This window comes from Meriones unguiculatus, chromosome 15 (genome assembly GCF_030254825.1).
Source record: "Meriones unguiculatus strain TT.TT164.6M chromosome 15, Bangor_MerUng_6.1, whole genome shotgun sequence".
Classification (NCBI taxonomy): domain Eukaryota; kingdom Metazoa; phylum Chordata; class Mammalia; order Rodentia; family Muridae; genus Meriones; species Meriones unguiculatus.
The window spans coordinates 47,223,765-47,245,179 of NC_083362.1; the positions used below are offsets into that span (position 1 = coordinate 47,223,765).

General features: G+C 48.3%; 1 protein-coding gene across 5 annotated transcripts in view; it reads left to right on the forward strand.

Annotated features, from left to right (window-relative positions):
• Cdk15 (cyclin dependent kinase 15) overlaps positions 1-21,415 on the forward strand; it is a 93,897-nt gene that overhangs the window by 67,195 nt on the left and 5,287 nt on the right. For all 5 annotated transcript variants that reach the window (XM_060368417.1, XM_060368414.1, XM_060368415.1 and 2 more), the window contains exons 11-13: positions 1,235-1,283; positions 6,004-6,143; positions 18,812-18,941. In XM_060368417.1, the coding sequence (XP_060224400.1) occupies positions 1,235-1,283; positions 6,004-6,143; positions 18,812-18,921 (299 nt within the window). In that variant the 3' untranslated portion in view covers positions 18,922-18,941. The remainder of the gene's footprint in view (positions 1-1,234; positions 1,284-6,003; positions 6,144-18,811; positions 18,942-21,415) is intronic.

Consider the following 21,415-nt stretch of genomic DNA (forward strand, 5'->3'; position numbering starts at 1 on the left):
CCAAATATAAATAGAATAGGATTCTCTAAATAATATTCTATTTTTTTATTAGCTGCTTTAGAATTTTTAAAGCTTTTAAAAAGATTTTTTAAAGATTTATTTTATTTCTTTAATTATGTGTATGTGGGGGGGGATAATATGCACACAAGTGCAGGTGACTGTGGAGGCCAGAAGAGGGCACTGGATCTCCCACATCTAGAGTTACAGACAGTTGTGGGCTCTCTGATGTGGGTCCCGCGCCACCGTGCTAGCCCTGAAGATTTATTTTTACTATTTTTGTGTATATGCAGGTGGGTGGGTGTTTGTGTGAATGAATGCCACGTGTGTTAGGTGTCTGGGAAGGCAAGAAGAGAGCATTGGATCCCTGGGAGCTGGAGTGATGAGCCACTGTGAGCCACCCAGGGTAGGTGCTGGGCACTGGCCTCAGGTCCTCTGCAAGAGCAGCGATCGCTCTTCGCCCCAGAGCCAACTCTCCCACAACACCCCACCCCCTTTAGAAAACTCTTGTTTGTTTGGGGGGGGGTGTGTGTGTTCCATTCTATTCTCCCAGGTGGGTTGTAAGCTTGAGAGGACGAAGGAATGTCTTTTGATTTCTTGTGTTCGCTAGTACTTGGCGCACACACACTATACCCGGTGTGTTAAATGCTTATTAATTCAACTGAATATTGTAACTGAGTTGGTCTGTGAAAGCTGCCATACCGAAGACCACAAACTGAGAAGCTCAGATAACAGAAGTGCCTGCTCCTTGTTCTCCAGTCTGGGAGTCTGAAAGGGTAGCATCGGCACAGGTGGGTTTTTCTGAGCGTGGAATCTCTCTGGGGTATCCATCCTTGGCTGTTCTCATATTTCTCTGTGTCATCTTTCCTAATGCCTATCTCCTTGTCCAAATTTTCCCCTTTAATAAGGATACCAGTCAAATCCTATCAGGACCCACTCTGATGAGAACGTCACTCTGGCCTTTCCATGTAAGGTCCTATGCTATGGTACTTTGTGTTAGGACTTCAGCATGGGAGTCTGGAGGACACAAAGCTCATGCCTAACAGGACCTTTCAGTGACTCACAAGCACTCAGAGAAGGGGCCTTAAAAGTTAGTAGTCAGCTTGCCCAGTTCTAGAACCCTCTTCCCCCCCCCCCCCCAGCCAAGAAGGGCATTTGGAATTTTAATAATATTTTTTGGCAACAGACTGGAGGATTTTGCTCTTGGATTTAATGTTTCTCTCTGTGTGCTTTCCAGAATGGTTCCCGCTGCCTAAACCTCAAAGCCTGCAGAGTGTCTGGAGTAGGTAAGCACTACACTGGCAAGTTTTCTTTAGACACAGAGAAGACAGAGATGCTTCTCTAGACCCCAGAGCACTGGGCTCCAGCCCCCCCACACATCCGAGCCCCAGAGAGAGCCTCTGAGAGAGCCAACCCCCTGGTAGGGTGTTGGTTTTTCTTTATGAACCATTTTACTTTCAGTGAGTTTGGTCATTAAAATTGTTTTGTGCCCTTCAGCCATGCCCCAGGCCCTGAGAGCAATAGTGTTGGCCTCCGAGAAAACCTAGTGGGTTTATTATTCTCTGACACAGGGAAACCAAATAACATCATTGAGTGGGCATTGGAAGGGGAACGTGATTCATGGAGGTCATGCTTTCCCAGGCCCTCTCAACATGGTCTCGGCTCAGACCAGGGCAGACTTTTATTACCAGCTTTCAACAAATCCCTAGTTTCTTTTGCAAAGTAAAACAGATAATAGAGACATTCCAGGAATAGCTAGCTAACTATGCTGCACCAGGCAGCCTCTGGGCGAAGAAGAACTCAGTGTTTTCGGACAATGACCAATTACAATAACCAGTATTATTTGATCTGAGAGTAATTAGTGAAGGCTCTGTTCTTTTTGCTTCAGTGAGAAGGCAAAAAGGGCGGTGAGGGAAACATCAGAGACTGGGTAAAGGAGCTCAGATGTCAAAGAAAAACACTCTCGCAGGTGGAGAGAAGGAAAGAGTTTCCCAGCCAAAGTCCCAACTGAACATTGAACCGTTGGTCCCTGAATATACAGAGTGGTTTAATCTAACCAAAGGTGGCTTGATTATTCCTTATGTACCATTTGTATGCTTTTAAAAGGCACTGTAAAGAGTGAAAAAGAGGGTACAAAGAATGAGCAGAGAGCCATGGACTGACAGGGGATCTTTTATGGGGAGAGACAAGGCTCCCATGATGCCCAGACGCTCTGCTCTTATTTTCAAAGCCCAGGATGGCTCGAAGCCTCCGTTATTTCGGAGGCATGTTCCCAGGGACTGCTGTTTGTTATATCCTCTGGGATACAGAAACTGCTCGCGATCACCGCTAAGCAATCACAGCCGTCTGTGGACTCCCGCTTCGATTTATCACGACATTTTAAAATAGTTACCTTTCCTACAAGCCATTTAATCGAGCAGTACTGGCATGTAAAAACACACTTTTTTTTTTTTTTTTTTTTTTTAGGTTTAGGTATCAATGATTTTAAGATACTCGTTCAAAAACTATGTCAAAGACGGCAGGAACTTCAGTCTAACCCGGAGTGATCCCTGGAGTCCCTAGAATGTCAAAGACGCGTTTTTGAGGTCCTGAGTAGGAGCTGGGGAAGCTCTGTTTGCTAAGCAGAGCAGCTCCGGTTTTAGTTGGTTCCAACTTTGAGACTGGAATAAATTTAAACTTGTGAAAACAATAACAACGGAAGGTACCACCACCCTTTTGCAGGCATGCTGGCCCCCCAGGCCTAGCCTAGAGAAACTCCACACAGCTCCACAGCTTCCTTTCATTCCTATTGGCTTTTTAAAACGCCAAGCACCTTAATACTCTCTGCCGCTGCTGTTGAGGCTGTCACAGTTCTGCCACTGGCTTAACTGCTGTCGCTTGAAACACCGCCCCCCCCCCCCTTCCGAGCTGATAGGACTTGAATTCTCTCACTCTCCCGAGCAGGTATCACCTACTGCCCTGCCCATTCCTGGGTTCCTGGCCCTTGCTCAGACTTCCTTTTTCCCTCCTTGGCTCCTGGAGCAAGAAATAATACCTGGAGCACCGCTAGTGCCGTTGCCACGAGACATAAACAGCCGTCTAAATAGAAATGATTCCCGACTAAACTTAAAGTTTAGTTGTTCGGTTACACTACCTACATTCCCAGAGCTCAACAGCCGCACACAGACAAGCGCCGACTGCATCGGACAGCGCGAAAACAGAGAATTCCCATCACTGTGGAAAATTCTATCCGACAGAGTTTGCTTGGATTAGCACATGAGGAAATCCTTGGCTCTGCAGAGGACTAAGGATACGTGCCCACCGTGTGCTCCTGGGGCTGCACATTGTTACATTCATTTGCTGCTGTTGTTGTTGTTGTTTGGTGTTTTTGGAATTTTTTTTCAAGACAGGAAAACCTAAACCGTGTCTTGCAACTCATTCTGTAGACCAGGCTGGCCTCAGACTTAGAGATCTGCCTGCCTCTGCCTCTGCATTTGTTACATTTTTTTTTTTAACAGTCCTGTTCTGATGTCAAACAGGAAGGAACTGAGGCTTGAGGAAACTGGGTCGCCTATCGAAGGTCGGTGGTGGAACCCTGATTCGTGTGCCGCAGAGGGTTGCAATAGACTCGGTTGGCAAGTGTGTTGAGTGTAGAAAAGTGGAGTTGTCTCCAGCCTTTTGCACAGTTCCCACAAAGGTGCAGTGGGATTGTGCACAGGGCTAGAAATGGACCTCGCTGTGGGTTTAATGGTGATCTCTGTAACGTGGGCCTCGTGAGTACACACTCACGTTTCAGATCGACAGCTTTCCTAATGATTGTTTCTTCCTGCTGGGGACGGGTGCTTCTTACTGTGGGTGTCTATCCTGGACTGAGAGCATTAGCAACGTGGCCACTCTGTTCGTACACCCTCTCCTTTATATGAGGTAAGGGCAAGCACGGTGCCCAGGCGAGCTCACGGCAGAGAGCCGCCTCCCCTACTGGGAAGGTCAGTGGCGACAGTGTAGGTAGGAGATCCTAATACTCAGAGCCAGGGCATGCTGGGCAATTAAAACTAAGCAGGGTTCGCTCACTCCTCTGAGAACAGCCATACTCAACCTGTGCTGAGTGATGGTTAGTAGCTACTGCTTCATGCAATCACACAGCCTGGACAGAGCACGTGACGTGGAGAATTGGCCAACCCGTCCTCCTTCACGCACAGCCGGTAAGCAGGTCCTTAGCCTGGGCTTTCCAAATGTCTTTATCTTGTCTGTGAAACAGTTACCCTGGAGTCAGAGACTAATAACCTGTTTGCAGACACAGCTCTGCAGTGTAGAAATCAGATACCTGGACGTTTCTTATGCAAATCTCAATCAGACACGTCACACCTGTAGGACAGGGCCTGGGGCATCCCTGCATCATGCCTGCCCGAGAGGAACACAAGCTCCTCCCTGCTTCATGCTGACGTAAGCAAGCCCCTCTAGGTTTTGTTTGATTGCTCATGTAGTCCTCCCTTCCTCCGGGGTCATTGGCCACTGGCCCACGAGGACAAAGGGAGCAGAAGTAATGAATGAGGTTCAGATGGCCGTGAGTATGACGGAGAAGCCTTCCAGGATCAGCTTCAGAGAGGCAGCTCATTGTATTGCTTTTGGGGTGAGGTATATAAAGGTTCTCAGGGTTACGGGCAGGAAGGGCTGATGGTACCTAGTTATCATACTGGCAGACCAAGGAGAGGCACTCGTGTGTTGAGTCACATGGCTCTGTGCAGGGTCATCCTCCACGCAAGGTCAGGCAAAGAAGAGGAGTCCCTACTGATGAAGGGAGTCCTCCATTTTGCACCAAGCTCAGGGAGCTATCTGGACATGGTGGACCATGACCTTAATAGCAGGATCTTCCGACAGGTTCATTTGTGGCTGTGCAACTCAAGGCAGAATGTCAGGCTTCAGGCCTACCCACCGGCTTCCATTTTAGATTAAGGATCAAGGCCGTGAGAATAAATGGTGTTTTCAACTGGACGATCCAGCCTGACAGAATGCTTTGGGTGATTTATATCCTCACCGGAAGACCATTGCTTACAGTTCTAGAAGCTGGAAAGTCTGAGGCTGAAGGCACCAGCTCATTTAGTGTCTGACGACGATTCTGTGCTGCCTCCGTGATGCCTTCTTGGCACGTCCTCATATGTAGAAGAAACAGATGGGTTCCCCAGAGTTTCTCTGATGAAGGACCTAAGCCCCTCATGAAGGCTCTTTTCCTGTACCCTGATTATCTCCCCTAGGCCAGACCTTCTAAGGCCGAGACTACAAACCGTCAGACCAGAGGAGGGCTGCTCCCTCCACAGATGTATCTGTGTTCTTGCGTGATAGCTTGGGGAATGCCTGGACTCTACTGGGGGGCAGTTTTGCCTTGGGCCTCCCAGAGCCAGCCTCTTTAACATGTACAGTTGCTCAGTAAGCATACTTGCTGACCTCCAGATACATAAGTCAGCACGGGGCCAGCTTGGGGACGAGTCATGATTTTTGGAATTTGGATATTTTATTACTACTGCCCAGCTCTACCACGGGAGGGGATACAAGGAACCGTCCCGGCCGGTAACCTTGGGGCTGAGCTTCAGAAACCCTGTTAATAGGCTATTTCCACCGACCTCCACCCTTGGAACTGCCTTGCCCACTCCTCCCCTCCAGGACTCCATCCTTTCTGTCCTTGCTATCCAGAACCTGGAACATTCTGCTGACTAGGCCTTTCCGCTTGCTTGGGGCTACAGAATTCCTCCACGAAGGAGCCTTCTTCATACGTTCCTGCCTCTACAGCCACAAACCTGTGTCCTTTGTGTGCCCATAGTACCCAGGGACATGGGGAGGGAGTGGTGTTTCTTCCCCTCCTAGTGCCAGGCTGGGGAAGAGTTTTGGTGTTGGGTTATTTATTTTCACTTTCCATCTGTGGCCCAGGAAGGAACTCTTTTGAGATATGTTAAGCCTCTGTCGCCTCTTCTTCTTCTTCATTTTTTTTTTTCCATCATAGCGGCCTCTAGAGAAACTGTTTCTCTTTTCCAGGCTGGGTGGAGTTCCCGAAGCTGAAGACCTGGCCTCGCAGATGCTGAAAGGCTTCCCCAGGGACCGAGTCTCAGCCCAAGAAGCCCTTGCTCATGATTATTTCAGTGTCCTGCCGTCCCAGTTGTACCAGCTTCCAGATGGTGAGTGTGCGTGCGTGTGTGCATGTGTGTGTGTGTGTGTGTATGTGTGTGTATGTGTATTTGTGTGTATGTACACGTATGTGTGCACATAATGCATCAAGTCTCCTCTTAGGTGTTTTCCCTCAACACTGGAGAAGCAACCAGAAGTGAAGTCAGAGATTAATTTGCTTTCCAGAAAGAAGCACAGGAGCCCACTTTCTCCTGAGCTTTGAGTCAGGTTCTCTGAAACTCTAAAGCGGGGAAAGGTGACAAGGACCTCCTCCTAATAATGTGAACCTTTCACACACTCAAGCCTGCGCTTAGAAATCGGAGGAGATGAAAGTTGCCTCTGAGGTGTTTGCTTTAGCTGGCGTCTGCAGGGAGAAGCGAAACCGGAGTTCCTAACAAGCCGCTTCCCTCTTCCACCGAGAGTAAGCCAATAGGTGACATGGGCGTGCCAGGAAGGAGAGATGGGCCCGGCTGGATGGGTAACCCAATACTGCCCAAGGAAGCTCGGGAGGCTGGCGCCCGGGGAAGGGCCGCGCGCTCCCAGGCCAGGCGCCCACTGCAAGCACAGGTTACCCTGAAACCAGGCCCTGCTGCCTGCGCCTGAGTCATCCTCCAAATCTGAAAGCTGCGGAGGGGTCACAGGGCAGGAGCGGCACTTGGGTTCCTCAGAATGTGGTCCAGAAGGGCTTGGAGGAGGATGTGGGTGGTGCGGTCAAGGCCTGGGCCGTTTAGGGAGTGCTGGGGAGAGTCTCCTTAGGTGAGGTCTCTTTGAAAATATCCACATTCGATGGGAAATCGTTGTTTGAAGTCCTAAGCCAAAGAAAAGAAAGCTAAGCAGGAAGGCCTGGGGGGGGGGGGGTCAGCCTGGAGTGGGGTGGGAGTGGGGATGGCATGTAGAGCTACTCCCTAAGGGGCGTAGGCACAGCTTGGCCCAGTTGCCAGGCTTTGGAAACACAGTTTCTCAGGATCTCAGACAGGGTCCTGAAACAGGACAAATCTCTTAGTTTGGGGCTGTTGAGAAATTTTATTACTAAAGTGAGTCACTTAAGACCTCTAAAAATAGCCATCATCATACATCTGAGGTTAATATCTTGCTGAACCCCCGTAAGAAGAGGCAGCCATTAGGATTTATGAAGCTGCCATGAAGTGTCAAGAGCACATGAAGTGCTATAAAAAGTTGAGGAAAACAAGACACTTGTCCTTGGCCTCAAGGATCTTACGGAGTGGGAGGAAAAGAAGGTGAAGAAGAGGAAACGGGGCGCCCTCTACATGTATTAGCACAAATCATATCAGAACAGCAAAGATCTGCCTATAACCAGCTGCAGATGTTCAGAAACTGCATGTGGGGAAGTGGGGGCGAGCCAGGGGAGCCGGATAAGCCTGGAGGTGAATCTGCAGAGGGTTTGCAAGGAGGTGGGAGGTGGGGTTGGGTCGAGACCCATAGAGCCCGCCCCTTTCCTGGCACCCGTGGGTCCAGCCTGCCTGTCCCGTCAAGCTCCCCTCCTTCCCATCCGCACCTTCCTTCTCAGGACACCACATCCCACACGTGTGCACGCCTGGCTGTACACACACGCGCTCACATCTCTCTCTTTAAACAAATGTGCCCTGTCGGCTTCCTGCAGAGACGATTATTCTGGGCCCTGAGAACTACTGGGATCTTCAAGGTTCTCTGGGCGCCAAGCTCTTTAATTAAGAAGCAGCAATCACTATCTAAACAGATGCGTTCCTAAGAACTTGGGTTTTGATTCTCCCTAGAATGGACTCTGGTTCATACCCAGCTAAAGGGGTGTGTGTGTGTGTGTGTGTGTGTGTGTGTGTGTGTGTGTGTGTGTGTATGTGTGTGTGTGTGCATGGGTGAGAGAGAGAACAATCTGTATTCCTCCTCTGTTCACCCTGCTGCAGAGCCCAAATCTACTTTGACACTTTGAGAAAAATGAAAAGATGGAATCTTGCAGAAGCCTTGGTGTGCTGGGGGGAGATGCGGAGTGCCCACAGCAGGAGGGGAGTTGACTTTTCTTTATACATATAGGGGTTTTTCCATGCAGAGTTTAAATTATGCCTGATAAAAGGACTTTCGTGGATGTTTCAGTTCTTTCAAATTCTCCTGGCTTCCTCCCAATTAAATGAGGTTTGTCAAAGCCACGGGGCTCTGCTGGCTGCTGCCTTGGCGGACAAGCACTTCCTGCAGCGACATCTCGAGTCCCTGAGGGAGAAGATGAAAGGACCAGCACCGAGAGACAGGGAAGAGAGGTGCCAGTGTGTGTGCACTCGCGAGCGCGCGCGTTTGTGTGTGTGTGTGTGCATGTGTGTGTGTGTGCATGTGTGCTTGGAGCAAGTGTAGACATAAACACAGAGGTAACATTAGGATGTGTGGCAAGTGACAGGAAGAGCAAAGGTTCTGGGGAGATTGGAGAGGAAAATGGAGAGAGACCCCCGGGAGCCCATCCGGGCACCTTGACAACAGTGGCCCTGGCCAAGGGCACTTCCTCCACTAAGGGCTGCATTCCCTGGGCTGAGCACCACTGCCAGCCTGCTTTTTCATTGCCCCTGGCAAGGAGCCTTTGTTAACAGCTTGCTTTGCAGGCAGAGGGACCCAGTGGGTAAGCCCAGCAGCTCCCAACCTGCAGGGACAGAAAACTCTGCATTGTTGAGGTGGGCTGCCGCAGGCATCAGGATTGCAGAAATAAGACGTGTTCTCATGAATGATCTGTGTGTGTGGGGGGGGGGGGTGGCGCTGTGTTGTAATTAGGAGAAAGATCTTGCTCTCTGGTAGCATTTTAGCATAGACTCGTTAGGGTTTATATTTACATCAGTTTATTATTATTCTGGTCGCAGGGTAACGGAGTTGTCACTTTAAAATATATTCTGTTTCCCCTTTGATCTGGAAGATGCCAGCTCTTATTGTCTGGCCTCTGAAGAAGACAATTAAGCATGAAACCTGTAAGTGGAAAATATATGGAGACCAGAGGACAGCCCAAATCCCCACAGAAGGCTGCTGTGCAAACTCCCCCGCAAAATCAAAGAACAGTTCCCATCAATCTATGTCGATTTTCATCAAGCCAGCCTCGGACGACGCTTTCTCTAAGTTGTGGCAGTAAGTTTAGAGCCGGAGGAAATTGATCAAGGGTGATTTGCCATGAAAACCCAGGAATTCCAGAACTGGTTCCCAGGTGGCGATCACTGTTAAGTGGGAAAGCGAGAATGGGGAGCCTGTGGGAACGTCTGCCAAGCTCTGACGTTTTCCCTCCTTGCCTCTTGAACACCTGAAGAAACATTTGTTGAAGGGGAAATTATTGGTAGTCTCTCTCAAAACACACCCATCAGCAAGCTAATTGCTTTTGCAGATGGCCAGGGAGCAGCTCTCTCCACTCCAGCACCGGCTCACGGCCATGCCTGTGGTCCCCACGGCCAAGCCAGCCATGCAGGGCGTCAGCTGGGCCAGCAAGGGCCTAAAATTAGGCCCTTGGCAGCTCTCTAATCTTAGCTGCAGGTTCAACCTCTTTGCTTAATTCCCTCTGCCCTCAGCATGAACTTGGGCTCTGAGAAAGGAACTCTGGTTAACTATTTGGGGTGGGGGAGTAGAAAAATCATTAAGCTGCCCCTTCTACAGACGGCTCCTTAGTTCCTATAGGAAGCCTTCCAAACGTCACCCTCAGAAAGTTAAGGCCGACTTTGGAAGCTTGCCATTTTGAGCACATACACTGACCCACAAGGGCTTTTTTTTTTTTTTTTTTTAAATCCGGGCCAGTAAATGCCACATGATTTAAGAGTCTGGTCCTTAAGCCAAGGCTCTTGCTCGTCAAGACATCAAAGGTTCTCTCTCTCTCTCTCTCTCTCTCTCTCTCTCTCTCTCTCTCTTTTGGTTGGTCTCATTTTCTCTCCTAATCCAGGTTTGAGTCAGTCTCTACCATTCTTTCCTGGACTAAATTCCCCTTCTCCTTTAAAATAGGTCTTGGCATCTTAGGAAAAAAAAAAAAAAATTCCTGAAGTGTAAAAGCTTGCCATGGTTCACAAATACATTTGTAGAAACAATATTCTCCGGGCTGCACAAGGGTGGGAGAGCCCACAGCACCCACGTCTGCCTTTCCTCAACCCTCTCAGACCTCCGCTCTGAGAGCGGACTCACTCTTACTGCCCCATTAACGTTGGAGCCATAGTTTGCTCCAAAACAATGAAAAATTTCAAGTCTTCCTTTAACAGCATGTCTTTAAACATTTGATGATCCCGTGACATTATTGCTCAGAGTCACTTCTCTAGTCTAGGTTTCCTTAACTCTGTTTGTGCGTGTGTGTGTGTGTGTGTGTGTGTGTGCGCGTGCGTGTGCGCGCGCGCGCGCATGCTCATCTGCACGCACATATGTGGAAGCTGACCTGGGTGTCCTTCCTCAGGAACCGTCAACCTTGTTTTTTGAGATGGAAGTCAGGGCCTCTCACTGACTGGGGCTTACTAGTTAGTGGTCAAGTTACCGGGATCTGCCTGTCTCCCCTCCAGCACTGGCATAACAAGCTCTCTGTACCATGGTTTGTTTGGTTTGGTTTGGTCTTTGACTTTTAAAGTCAGGGTTTCTCTGTGTAGCCCTGGCTCTCCTAGAACTCACTCTGTAGACCAGACTGGCCTCAAACTCAGGAGATCTTCCTGCCTCTGCCTCCTGAGTGCTTGAAGAGGAATATTAATTCAGAACATGGCTCCTCTGGCAAAAGATCACATCCAGAGACCTTCTAGTTCTGTGAGATCCAGCTGAAATACAGGCACACCTTTAATCACAGGAGACAAAGGCAAACATCTCTGAGTTCTAGTCAGTTCTATTCAGACGGTTCAGTTGAGTCAGTGAGTCAAGAGGCAGTACAGTGGAGTTGTGTTTGTGAGTTGAGGTTGTGGAATTCAGAGGCAGTTTTACTGGGAGAGTTTTTACAAAAGACAGATTGAAGAGAGAACAAGCTAGACACAGGTGAAAACAGAAGATTAGAGCAGATTGCCAAAGTTAGTATGAGGAGAAGAGCAATTCAGTCAGAGGTCAAGAGAGAATCCAGATTGAATCAGTCAGCTTGGAGAGGCGTTTGAACCAGAACAGCTGAATTGAACCAACCAGCCAGAATTCAGAAAGAGCTAGAAAGGGTGAACTTACTCAGCAGTTAAGTTTCAGAAGCCAGACACATTCTAGGCCTGGACTAGATTGTATGGAGGCTAGAAGCTTCCAGGAGTAGGCCTAGGTTAGCAGTCAAAGGCTGTAAACATCTGAGACAGCAATTAAAGTAGGTGAATAAAAGTTACCTTTACAAGTTCTGGGATCAAAGGCATGCACCACCACACCTGGCTTTCACCACTGTGGTTTTTACACGGATGGATGCTGACGTTCAAGTTCAGGTCCAGCCTTGATCATGGGTCCTCATGCTTGCATAGCATCCCAGGTGGACTCCTGTTTCCTCTCTCCTCCTCCTCTGTCTCTCTCTGTCTCTGTCTATCTCTCCATCTCTTGCTCTCTTTCTCAGCACTGGAGATTGAATCCAGCACCTCACACACACTGGCCAAGAGCCCCGCCACTGCGCTTTGCTTAGCCTCAGATTAAGTTTCTTTAATTCCCCACCACATACACATCAGCTATAAACTCCATTTCTCCTCCTTCTTTAGTCATTGAGTCTTATTGTTGTATTATGAAAGTCTTCCAGTTTCTCTCTCTAAGACTCTAGACCCAACATAGCATTGGGTTTCTAACATAATGAACAAATGTGTTTCAGTTCATTCAGCAAAGATTTATGGGGTGTGTGTTAAGTGTGGTGCTGATGAACAGAACAGTGAACTAGGCATGGGCTTTACCCTCCAAGAGTAGACAGTTCTTAAGGTAACGAGGCTGGTACGTGAGTAGCTACAGGTCAGCTGTCATATGCAACATGGTCTGAGGGTGCAGAAAAAGTGAGGTGAATGCCACTGTGGAGAGCCAGGAGAACTGTGGGTGGATCTCAGTGATGAGGAGTTGGGGGAGCGGAGTGGGCTGGAAAGATGGCTCAGTGGGCAAGAGTGTTTTCAGTGCAAGAATGAGGACCTGAGTTCAAATCCCCATGTGCCAGGCAGTGGTGGCGCACGCCTTTAATCAGGAGGCAGAGGCAGGAGGAACTCTGAGTCCAAGGTTCTACAGAGCATATTCCAGGACAACAACTACACAGTAAAACCTTGTCTTGATCGCCCCTCCACCACGGCCACCAAGAAAAAAGAAAAAGTGGGACATGGCCTGTAACCTCCGCATTTGGGGGCACAGAGACCTGGCCAGCCAGCCTAGACAGAAGCTTCAAGTTCAATGAGAGACCCTGCCTTAAACACTAAGGTGAAGAGTGATTGATGGGGGCACCCAGCATCCTTCTCTGACTTCTGTGTACATGTGGGCATGCACAATACATACAGCCACCCTAAAAATTAAAAAAAGAAAAAAGTCTAAGTGGTTAGGACCAAAAAAAATCAAAAGAGAAATGTCATATAATTGAATACTTTTTTTCTTTCCCTTCTTTTTTTTCATGTTTTGACAGTGTCATCCGTGCCCTAGGCTGGCCTTGAATTCATTACAAACTTCTGGTCTTCTTGTTTCCAATTTATAAGTAGGCCCATCACTCACAGTGGATGAGGGTCTGGCGATGGAGCCAGGGCTTTGTGTGTGCTACGCAAGTGCTATTTACCATGTCCCTATCCCGGTCACGTCCTGCAGTACTCTTCAGTTCTGCAGCTGCCTTCTTCCAGTAACAGGCAGGACCCTGAAGCTGATACGTCACAGCCTTCACTCTCTTCATAATATACGTTCTTACAACACCACACACACCGTAAGCTCGCAGGCTGCTTCTGATTTCAAGCTGCTGCTGTTCATTGCTTTATTATTATTATTAATTTTGTTATCTTTGGGGACTTGAGATTCTTGCATTTAATGGATTAGAAGTGCATCAATAGATACTACTGTCACTAATATCACCGGGATTTCTTTTCATTCTCGCAATGAATTTGCTGCAACTAAACATGGAAATGTTAATTCAATTGATTTTTTTAAATTTTATAGTTAAAACTCATTTTTACATCCTGACTACATCCCCTCTCTCCCCTCTTCCCAGAGCCTCCCCTGTTTATTGTTTATTTTTTATTTTTTTTAAGGCCTTATTGGGGCTGGAGAGCCGTGTGTGAGCGTTTTGCTAGCCTGAATGTGTGTGTACCATGTGCGTGCCTGCTGTTCACGAGGGCCAGAAGAGGGCACTGGATCCCCTGGGAATAGAGTTACAGAGAGTCGGCCAGAAGAACAGTGAGTTTTCTTAACCACTGGGCCATTTCTCCAGCCTCTGTTCATTGTTTTTGCATCCAGTTTGCTCACACTGTAATGAGCAAACTTTGAGGCCACGGTTCAAAGTTTGAAGATATTTGGAGAAGGAGGAGAGACTCTACGAGAGGATTGCTCCACACCCTCTCCTCTCGGTCTCTTCATTTCTTTGTTTTTCCTGAGGCGGGGTCTTGGCTGGCCTGAACCTTTCTTTGTAAACCAGGCTGGCCTCAAACAGGTAGGTCATCTTCCTGCCACAAAGACCCAAGCATTAGGCTCACAGCTGTGTGCCACCATAGCAGGAACTAAAACAGTGTAACACAGACCATTCTCTACACATTCATTCATTTGATCATTTGTTCATTCATTTGTGTGTGTGTGTGTGTGTGTGTGTGTGTGTGTGTGTGCACGTGCTGATGAGAAATGACCTTTCACTGGGACTTGGACCTCATAGATTTGGCTAGTCTGGTTGACCAACAAGCCTCAAGCGTTGCCTCCTCAGGTCTGGAATTACAGGCCTTTACCACCATGCCTGACTTTCTGGTTTGTTTGTGTTGGGTTGGGTTGGGTGTTTTTGTTTGTTTTGTTTTTGAAACAGGGTTTCTCTGTTTAGCTCTGGCTGTCCTGGAACTCACTATGTAGACTAGGCTGGCCTTGAACTCAGAGATCCACCTGTCTCTACCTCCAGAAAGGCTGTAATTAGAGGCATGTGCCACCACCACTCGACAAATGCCTGACTTTTTATGTAGCTTAGGGCTCAGATTTGGGTCCTTGTACTTTATAGACTGAGCTATCTTCCAGCCCCCTTTCTCCACTTTTTAAGTTGTTTATTGAGCACAATTTTTAAAGCAATCAATTAAGAAGTAAATCAAGGGCCAGTGAGATGGTTCAGCAGATAAGGGTGCTTACTGACAAAGTTGGACAACCTAACTCCAATCCCTCGGACCCATATGGTCAAAGAGAAGAGCCGACTCCTTCAGGCTGTCCTCTGAGCTCCACACAAGCGCTGGGATGCAAGCTCCCTCACCACCACCCCCATAAACAAAGTAAATAATTGTAAGGAAAATTAAAAAAAAAAAAAGAAGCAAATAAGGAGGTGTCTAGTGTAACCCATTTAGTCACTTTCTTCCTGTAAAGTTGTCCTCGGCAGGCTCCCATGATTGGAAGTGGAGCTGTGGCTTACGGTGTTGGATAGGTTTGTGTTGCTGGGAGGTATCTCAGTCAACCCTTCCCCCAATCCCACCAAGTGTGTAACTTGCTTAAATTTACTGGCACCAACCAGGTGTGGTGGTGCTTGTCTACAAATCAAGTCCAGGACAGCCAAGGCTACACAGAGAAACCCTGTCTCAAAAAGGAAAAAAAGAAAAAAAAAAATTAGTGGCCTCCCAGGTTCAAAGAGTCTCTAAGTAAAGAAAAATCATTCAGGAGAGAATGAGGCCTTAGTCAGGCAGGGAAAGCACCCTCAAGGCCACTTAGCCTGTTTATTCCTTTATCATAGAGAAATATCATTGACACTGGGGGGAACCTATTGGCACCTATGGGCTTTAAGTAGATCTCATTCAACCCAGCTGGAGTTACTGTTTCTTACATTACATATTAGGAAGTTGGTGCTGCCGGGCTATAGTTCTGCATGCCTGTGATCTCAGTACCCAAGAGGCTGAGGCAGGAGGATGGCAGTGAGTCTGGTCTAGCCCACCCCTAGGAAGACTGACTCAAACAGAAAGGAAACAGAGACTGGGATGGCGAGTGAGGTCACCTAGCTGTAAGTAGCAGAGACCGGAGGCCTGACTTCGCCCGAGACTCCCAGCCCATTCTCCCCCCACTCCGTAGTTATTTCCTACACAGACCTCACAAGGACATTATGGCAAAACTGTTTTAGAGTCAAGGTCCGTTCTCAGCCCCTCTGTGTGTTGCTGCTGTGTTTATTTTAAAGCCTTTCTGGGAAAGGTTCCACGGTCCCCAAGTTGCATGTTTCATACTTCAATTTCTTCAGTTTAAGGCACTCTCTGATCCCTTAGGCTTTGAAGCCATGGAGCTGCCGTATGTGCATACATGAGCTAAGACCTTGGCCACCCTGTGCAGAAGTGTGTGCCTGGAATAGTTGCACACACGCTCTAGCTGGTGTGCAAAATCCACGTGATGGGATTTTGCAAGGCTAGTTTAATTTCTAGGCCCTTTGTAACCTGTGCCCTCTCCTTTAGCCAGCACAGACAAGGGAGATCTGATTATCTTGTTTCCTGTGCCGGTTAGTCAGCCGCCAATCCCATTAAGTCACTTTCTGCACTCCAGTGCACCGGCCTTCCCCAGGTTATCAGCACGGGGAGAGTAAACGGAGACGCTGGGATCCGATTTCTAAGGAAGAAAGTCAAAGCAAAGTTTGAAAGGGTGACAGCCAGCTGCCAGGAGCTGAGGAACTCAATTAGACTGAGAGACAACTCTCTCATTATCTCCTCTGAAATGGTCCAAATACATAAGAACCTAAAAGTTTTAAATAAACTTGTCTTGCCGACAGTCTAGATGACTGAATTTCCCTTCTCAAAAAAACTTTTAAGCACCCACTTTCGTATTTATTTATTCTAAGTGCAAAGCAGCTGTGATAATTACGCTGTCAGATTCACTAAGCTAATGAACAGTCACCGGAGTGGAAGGGCTTGCCTTGCCGAGATCACTGGGGGAGCCTGTCTGCTGGCTTCCCTCCTTCCCTTTCTATCTTTTTCTTCCCCGCTTTTTCATTTTGCTTTTACTGTGAGTTAGGAAGGAGAGTCTGGCAAGCCAACTTGAATCCTTTTGATTAATTTCTCAGTCTCTCAGTCTCTCTCTCCTCTTCCCTACTTTCTCTTTTCTCCCCTCCTCCTCTCTTCTCTTCATCTCTTCCTTTCCTCCCCTCTCCTCTCCCTCCCTCCCTTCTTCTCTTCCTTCTCGCCTTTCCCCTTCTTCTCTCCCCCTGTCCTCCTCCATCTCCATCCCTGCTTTTGAGGGGCAAAAAAGCCTCAGGGAAACCCCGGCTTTCATGCCACTGTCTCCAAGGCAAGAAGAGATTTCTCCTGGAGACAGGCTCCTAAATCGGCTTGGATTTGGGTTGACGGAGAGTCATCTGTAAAGTATACACACTGTTTATTTCAGCTGTTTAACCGTTTATGCTGTGATGGTGAGCTAAGGAAGAGTACAAAAGGGCATATTAGAGTGAAAAATGTCTTATTTGGATCAGCAAAAATTTATCCTTCTCCCCGGGCCAGCCAAGCAAATCTATAATTTTAAACCAAAGATGTCAGAACCGCAGATTTCCCACAGAGAAGCCCCGGCTGAGCTAACAGTACAGGCTTCTTTCTGCCCTTTGGGTGTGAGCATCTGTGAGCAAACAATTCTATCATGACATTTTGTGCCTTTGGTGTGCCGAGCATAGATGCTCTGTCTGTTAAATTACGAGCTTTTCAGATTATGAGCCTGGAGGAGCAATGCCTGAGCAGGGAGGATGTGTGAGCAAGATGTGTGCCTTGGGGACCCGAGGCCCCAGTACTGCTCTGCCCTTGCCCCCAGCGATGGCAGTGGTCCAGTGGCTACTTGGTGTGAGGAGCCGTGTAAGGCGTCTCGCACACGTGCACATTTAACTCATAGCAATCTGTTGGGAAGTTTTGTTTTCCCTTCATGCCGAGGAGCCCCTTAAGTGAACACTGACTTCGGAAGAACTTGGCCCAGCGCCCTGCTGAGTGCACACAGACACCCCAGGGGTGCGACAAACAGGGGCGTCTGTGGAACTGCCAGCTGCCAGGGTGCCCAGCCAGTCACACACAGGCTATCTCTGATCGGCAACGCTTTCGTTTCAGAGCTGTCTCGTCATTATCATGGGGTGAAAGCCATATGCATTCCATAGGAACCATAGAACGGGCTCTCCGTGTCCATGGCTCCCATGACTGTGTTTCAGATGCAGACAACCCCACGTATTCAGCCTAGAGAAAGTGTGTCCCTACTTAACACAGAACAACTTTTCTCTCGTCATCATTTCCTTTAAGATGCCGTGTAACTATTTACACAGTGTGGACCACACTGGGTGTGATGAATAATCTAGAGGCGATTGTGTGTGTGTGTGTTTATGTATGGGTGTGTAATATGCACAGACAGCACGTATGGTCCATACGGTACTGCTATACATGAGCGACTTAGCATCTTTGGGTGCTCACGGTAGTCCTGGACCAGGGCACAAGGGGTGCCTTTCTTTCAAGTTTTGGTCCCTTTGGGGTCTAGTGATGTACTCTCTCCACACTACATTCATGGGGGAAACAACCAGCTCTCTACAGTGAACAGCGTGGCTAAGCCGATGTTCTGTAAGTTAGGTGTGCTCAATGCTTGTTATTGTTTTGAGATAAGGTCTTAGTAAGCGCATTTTTGTATCTGGTTATTATGGGTATTTTGTCTGCATGTACGTCTGCAGACCAGAAGAGGGCATCGGATCCTGTGGCACTACAGCTCCAGGCCAGTCGTGAGGCACCATGTGGGTGCTGGGAGCTGAAGTCCAGACTTCTGAGAGAGCAGCCAGTGCCCTTAACCGCTGAGCCAGCTCTCCAGCCCTATGAAGTGAGTTTTTAATGATGCTGGAGGGATGTCTCAGTGCTTAAAGGCAATAGCCATTCTTCAAGGGGACCAGTTCCTAGGTTCAGTTCCCAGCACCCACACCTCAGCATACAGCTGTCTGCACCTCTAGTCCCCGGGAACCTGACCTCCATGCCCACTGACCTCCACAGCTTCCTCATGGATAGTACAGACATGCATGCAGGCAAAACATCCGTACACATAAAATAAAAAGTAAATGGAAAAAAAAACCCACATCTTTAACTTATGATATATATCGTCTTTCTTTTACGTTGGGAATTGAACCCAAAGTCTTCCACTGGCTTAACAGGACATATCCCCGTGGTGAGTCAAGGGACATCTGTCTATATGTAAGGATGAAGGTTCGACATAAGGATATCTCAAAATAGTATTTTTTTTCCTTAATTTATGGAAGTCATGCCGGAGGGTTTATTTAGACTCACTTTAGAGACTAATGGATCTGGCATGTCTTTAAACCTCCCACGGTATGTCTAGGCTGTACTAGTGCTGTACTTTGCCCGACTTGGTGGAAGAGTCCTTGGCATGACAGTCTAACACTTCCGTGTGGGTGCCAGACCCTTCCCCGGTTTCGCCGTTGTCCGTTGGCCGATAGGCACAGAGCTGAATTAAATGGGGAGCACTTGACAGCTCTTACGGATTTGGTAGTGTACCCCGACTCAGCATAAATTATGAGTGAGCCTGCCTATCCTGACACCTCTTTGGGAAACAGAGCAGACAAAATATATGTGCTGTGGAAGATCTCGGGAAATAGCACACTGATGCTTTTCTCCTTTCCTCCCTACAGAGGAGTCTTTGTTCGCAGTTTCGGGAGTGAAGCTAAAGCCAGAAATGTGTGACCTTTCGGCCTCCTACCGGAAGGGTCACCGCCTAGCCGGGGTTAACAAATGTTGGTGAGGTCATCCAGATCATTTCAGGTAAGCGGTCCCGGGACCACAGGGGGCAGCTGCTGGCCGGAGGGAACAGTGTTCACCTGTCCCCATTTCTAGGGCCCCGTTTCCTAAGACGGGGGAGAGATGAGGATGTGTGTGGCCACCTCTCCCACCCCTGGAGCCAGGCTCCTGAGTCACAGCCTCTCAGGCTTTCCACCAACACTAGTGGAATAGAATTTCAGTGGCACTGTTTTCCTTAACCAGGTAGGCCCCTGTGTTAGCTGGCGAGACACACATCAGGGCTAAGGTTGATCAGCAGAGCCACTTTTCCCAAAGTTGAGAGGGTTCCTGGGGGGTGGGGGGGTCACAGGCTAGTCAGTGCTGACGTGACACTGCTAAATCAAGAGGCTTTGTCATCTTAGTGGTGAACTATCTTCTCTGGCAGTCTCAAGGAGTAAACGGTACCATGGTAGATTTTCCCAGGTCCGCCGTACCCTGAAGGTATCTGCCAGCATGCACACAAGGCTGGTGGGACACTCCCCAAAGCCAAGTGCAGACACCCCGTGTCTCAGGAGCAATTCTAATACAGAGCCTCTGCCCTGAGGACAGTGATGCGGATGGCGTTAGTGTGAAGCCACGTGCAGGGCCAGGAGGCCCTTTAGGTGTCCCTGGACAGAGTCCACACCGTAAGCACTGTTTTGTGATAGGGCCACCCAGCTGGCAACCACAGATTGGCCTTGTCTCCCAGTGGAAACCACGGCCTATCCCCCCTGTGTGCACCCCAGTGTCACTGCCTGGCATCCTCTGGTTCTTTGTGACCTTCTCTTGGATCTCTGTCTCCGACTGTCACGATTTAAAGGTATCTACGAATCCAGGATGTCTGCCTTCTGGCTCTTCAGCAATGATTTGCCTTTAAATAGCAGGGAAGTTGAGAATTACAGATATCCCCCACAGCATTTTATGAATGTCTAAGTGTGTGCCTTGATGATGCCCAATGTGAAATTATTCCCCACGCAAAACTGAGACTAAAAATTCCCCATTTAGACTAACTAGCTGAGAGCAGGATCAACTCAAACTACCATCCCCAAAGTGAGGGGTTAATCCTTCACGCCATCATCAAAGCTGCCATCCCTTCCTGAACTGAAGACTGAACCCAGAGCCTGGTGTGGGCTAGGCAAACATCCTAGCCCAAGCCCTGTCAAGACGAGACTAAGGAAAACAGCCTCAAATGCTTGCCTACCTCAGTGCTGCTCTTCCTTCTATTGTGACAGTCTTGGCCTACTTTTAAAAAAAAATTATTTAAAATTTAGTTTTATTTGTATGAGTGCCTTATCATAGGTAAGTATGTATATCACATGTATGTCTGTTACCTGAAAAGGCCAGAAAAAGGCAGATCCCCAAAATTGGAGTGACAGACAGTTGTGAGCCAGCATGTGGGTGCTGGGAACAGAACCTGGGTCCTCTGCAAGAGCAGCAAGGGCTCTTAGCCACGGAGCTGTTGCTGTACCCCAGATTTTGTCCCTCTTAAGCAGCCAGAAGGGAGGGAGAGAACCCTGCCTTTCTGATCTACGGAGGACCCTCACAAAGAACAGGCTACCTCTACACACAAAATTGGTCACGACGAAAGATCAATCCGATGTGGTATGTGGAGCTGAATCCTAGCAATGGTGGGCGGGAGGAGGCAGATCAGCCTCTCGTGGAGCAGACCCAGGAAGTGCGGAGGCCTCTGTCCTGCCACACAGACGAAACCTGTTGGAGGTGAACCACAAGTGGGAGAAGCTAGAGCAATTAAACGGTTTAATAAATGGCTTGGGGTCTGTAAAACTGGAGAGTGCTGGAGTTAAGGAGACTAGGAGCTGTGCTCACAGGGACACAGGGGGTCTGTAAATCTTTTCCTCTAAATCTGACTCATGTTAAAATATTCGCTTTTCAGTCAAAATGTAAATCGGGGTATTAGGACTTGGTAACTGGCAGCAGTACCTCAAGATCAAGACTCTCGGCAGGGTCATAAAAATATCAGTCTGGGGCTCTTACACAGGTACTGATGTCCACAGCAAAGGAGTGGAGAGGAACCGAAGTGTTCTGTGTGCAAAACATACCAGTCACCCCTGTGACCATGGTGATTCTCAGGCGGCGTGTTAAAACTAGGGTACTTCCACCCCCGGTGCGCTGAGTTACAACCGCAGTTTGTAAAGTCAGAGGTAGATGTAAAATACATTCTAGAGCCAGGCCTGTAATCCCAGAACTCAGGCAGAGCTCTGTGAGTTCGAGGCCAGCCTGGTTTGTAAAGCAGTTCCAGGACAGCCAGGGCTACACAGAGAAACCCTGTTTCTAAACACCACAAAAAAAAAAAAAAAAAAAAAAAAAAGGATAGGTCTCACTTTGTAGCCTTGTCCGGCCTAGAACACACAGAGATCCACCTGCCTGTGCCTTTCAATTGCTGGGATTAAATGTTACACTGGCACACTGAGTTCTTTTTATTAAAGTTTTCCTGGCTCTTGTTATGATGGACAAGATGA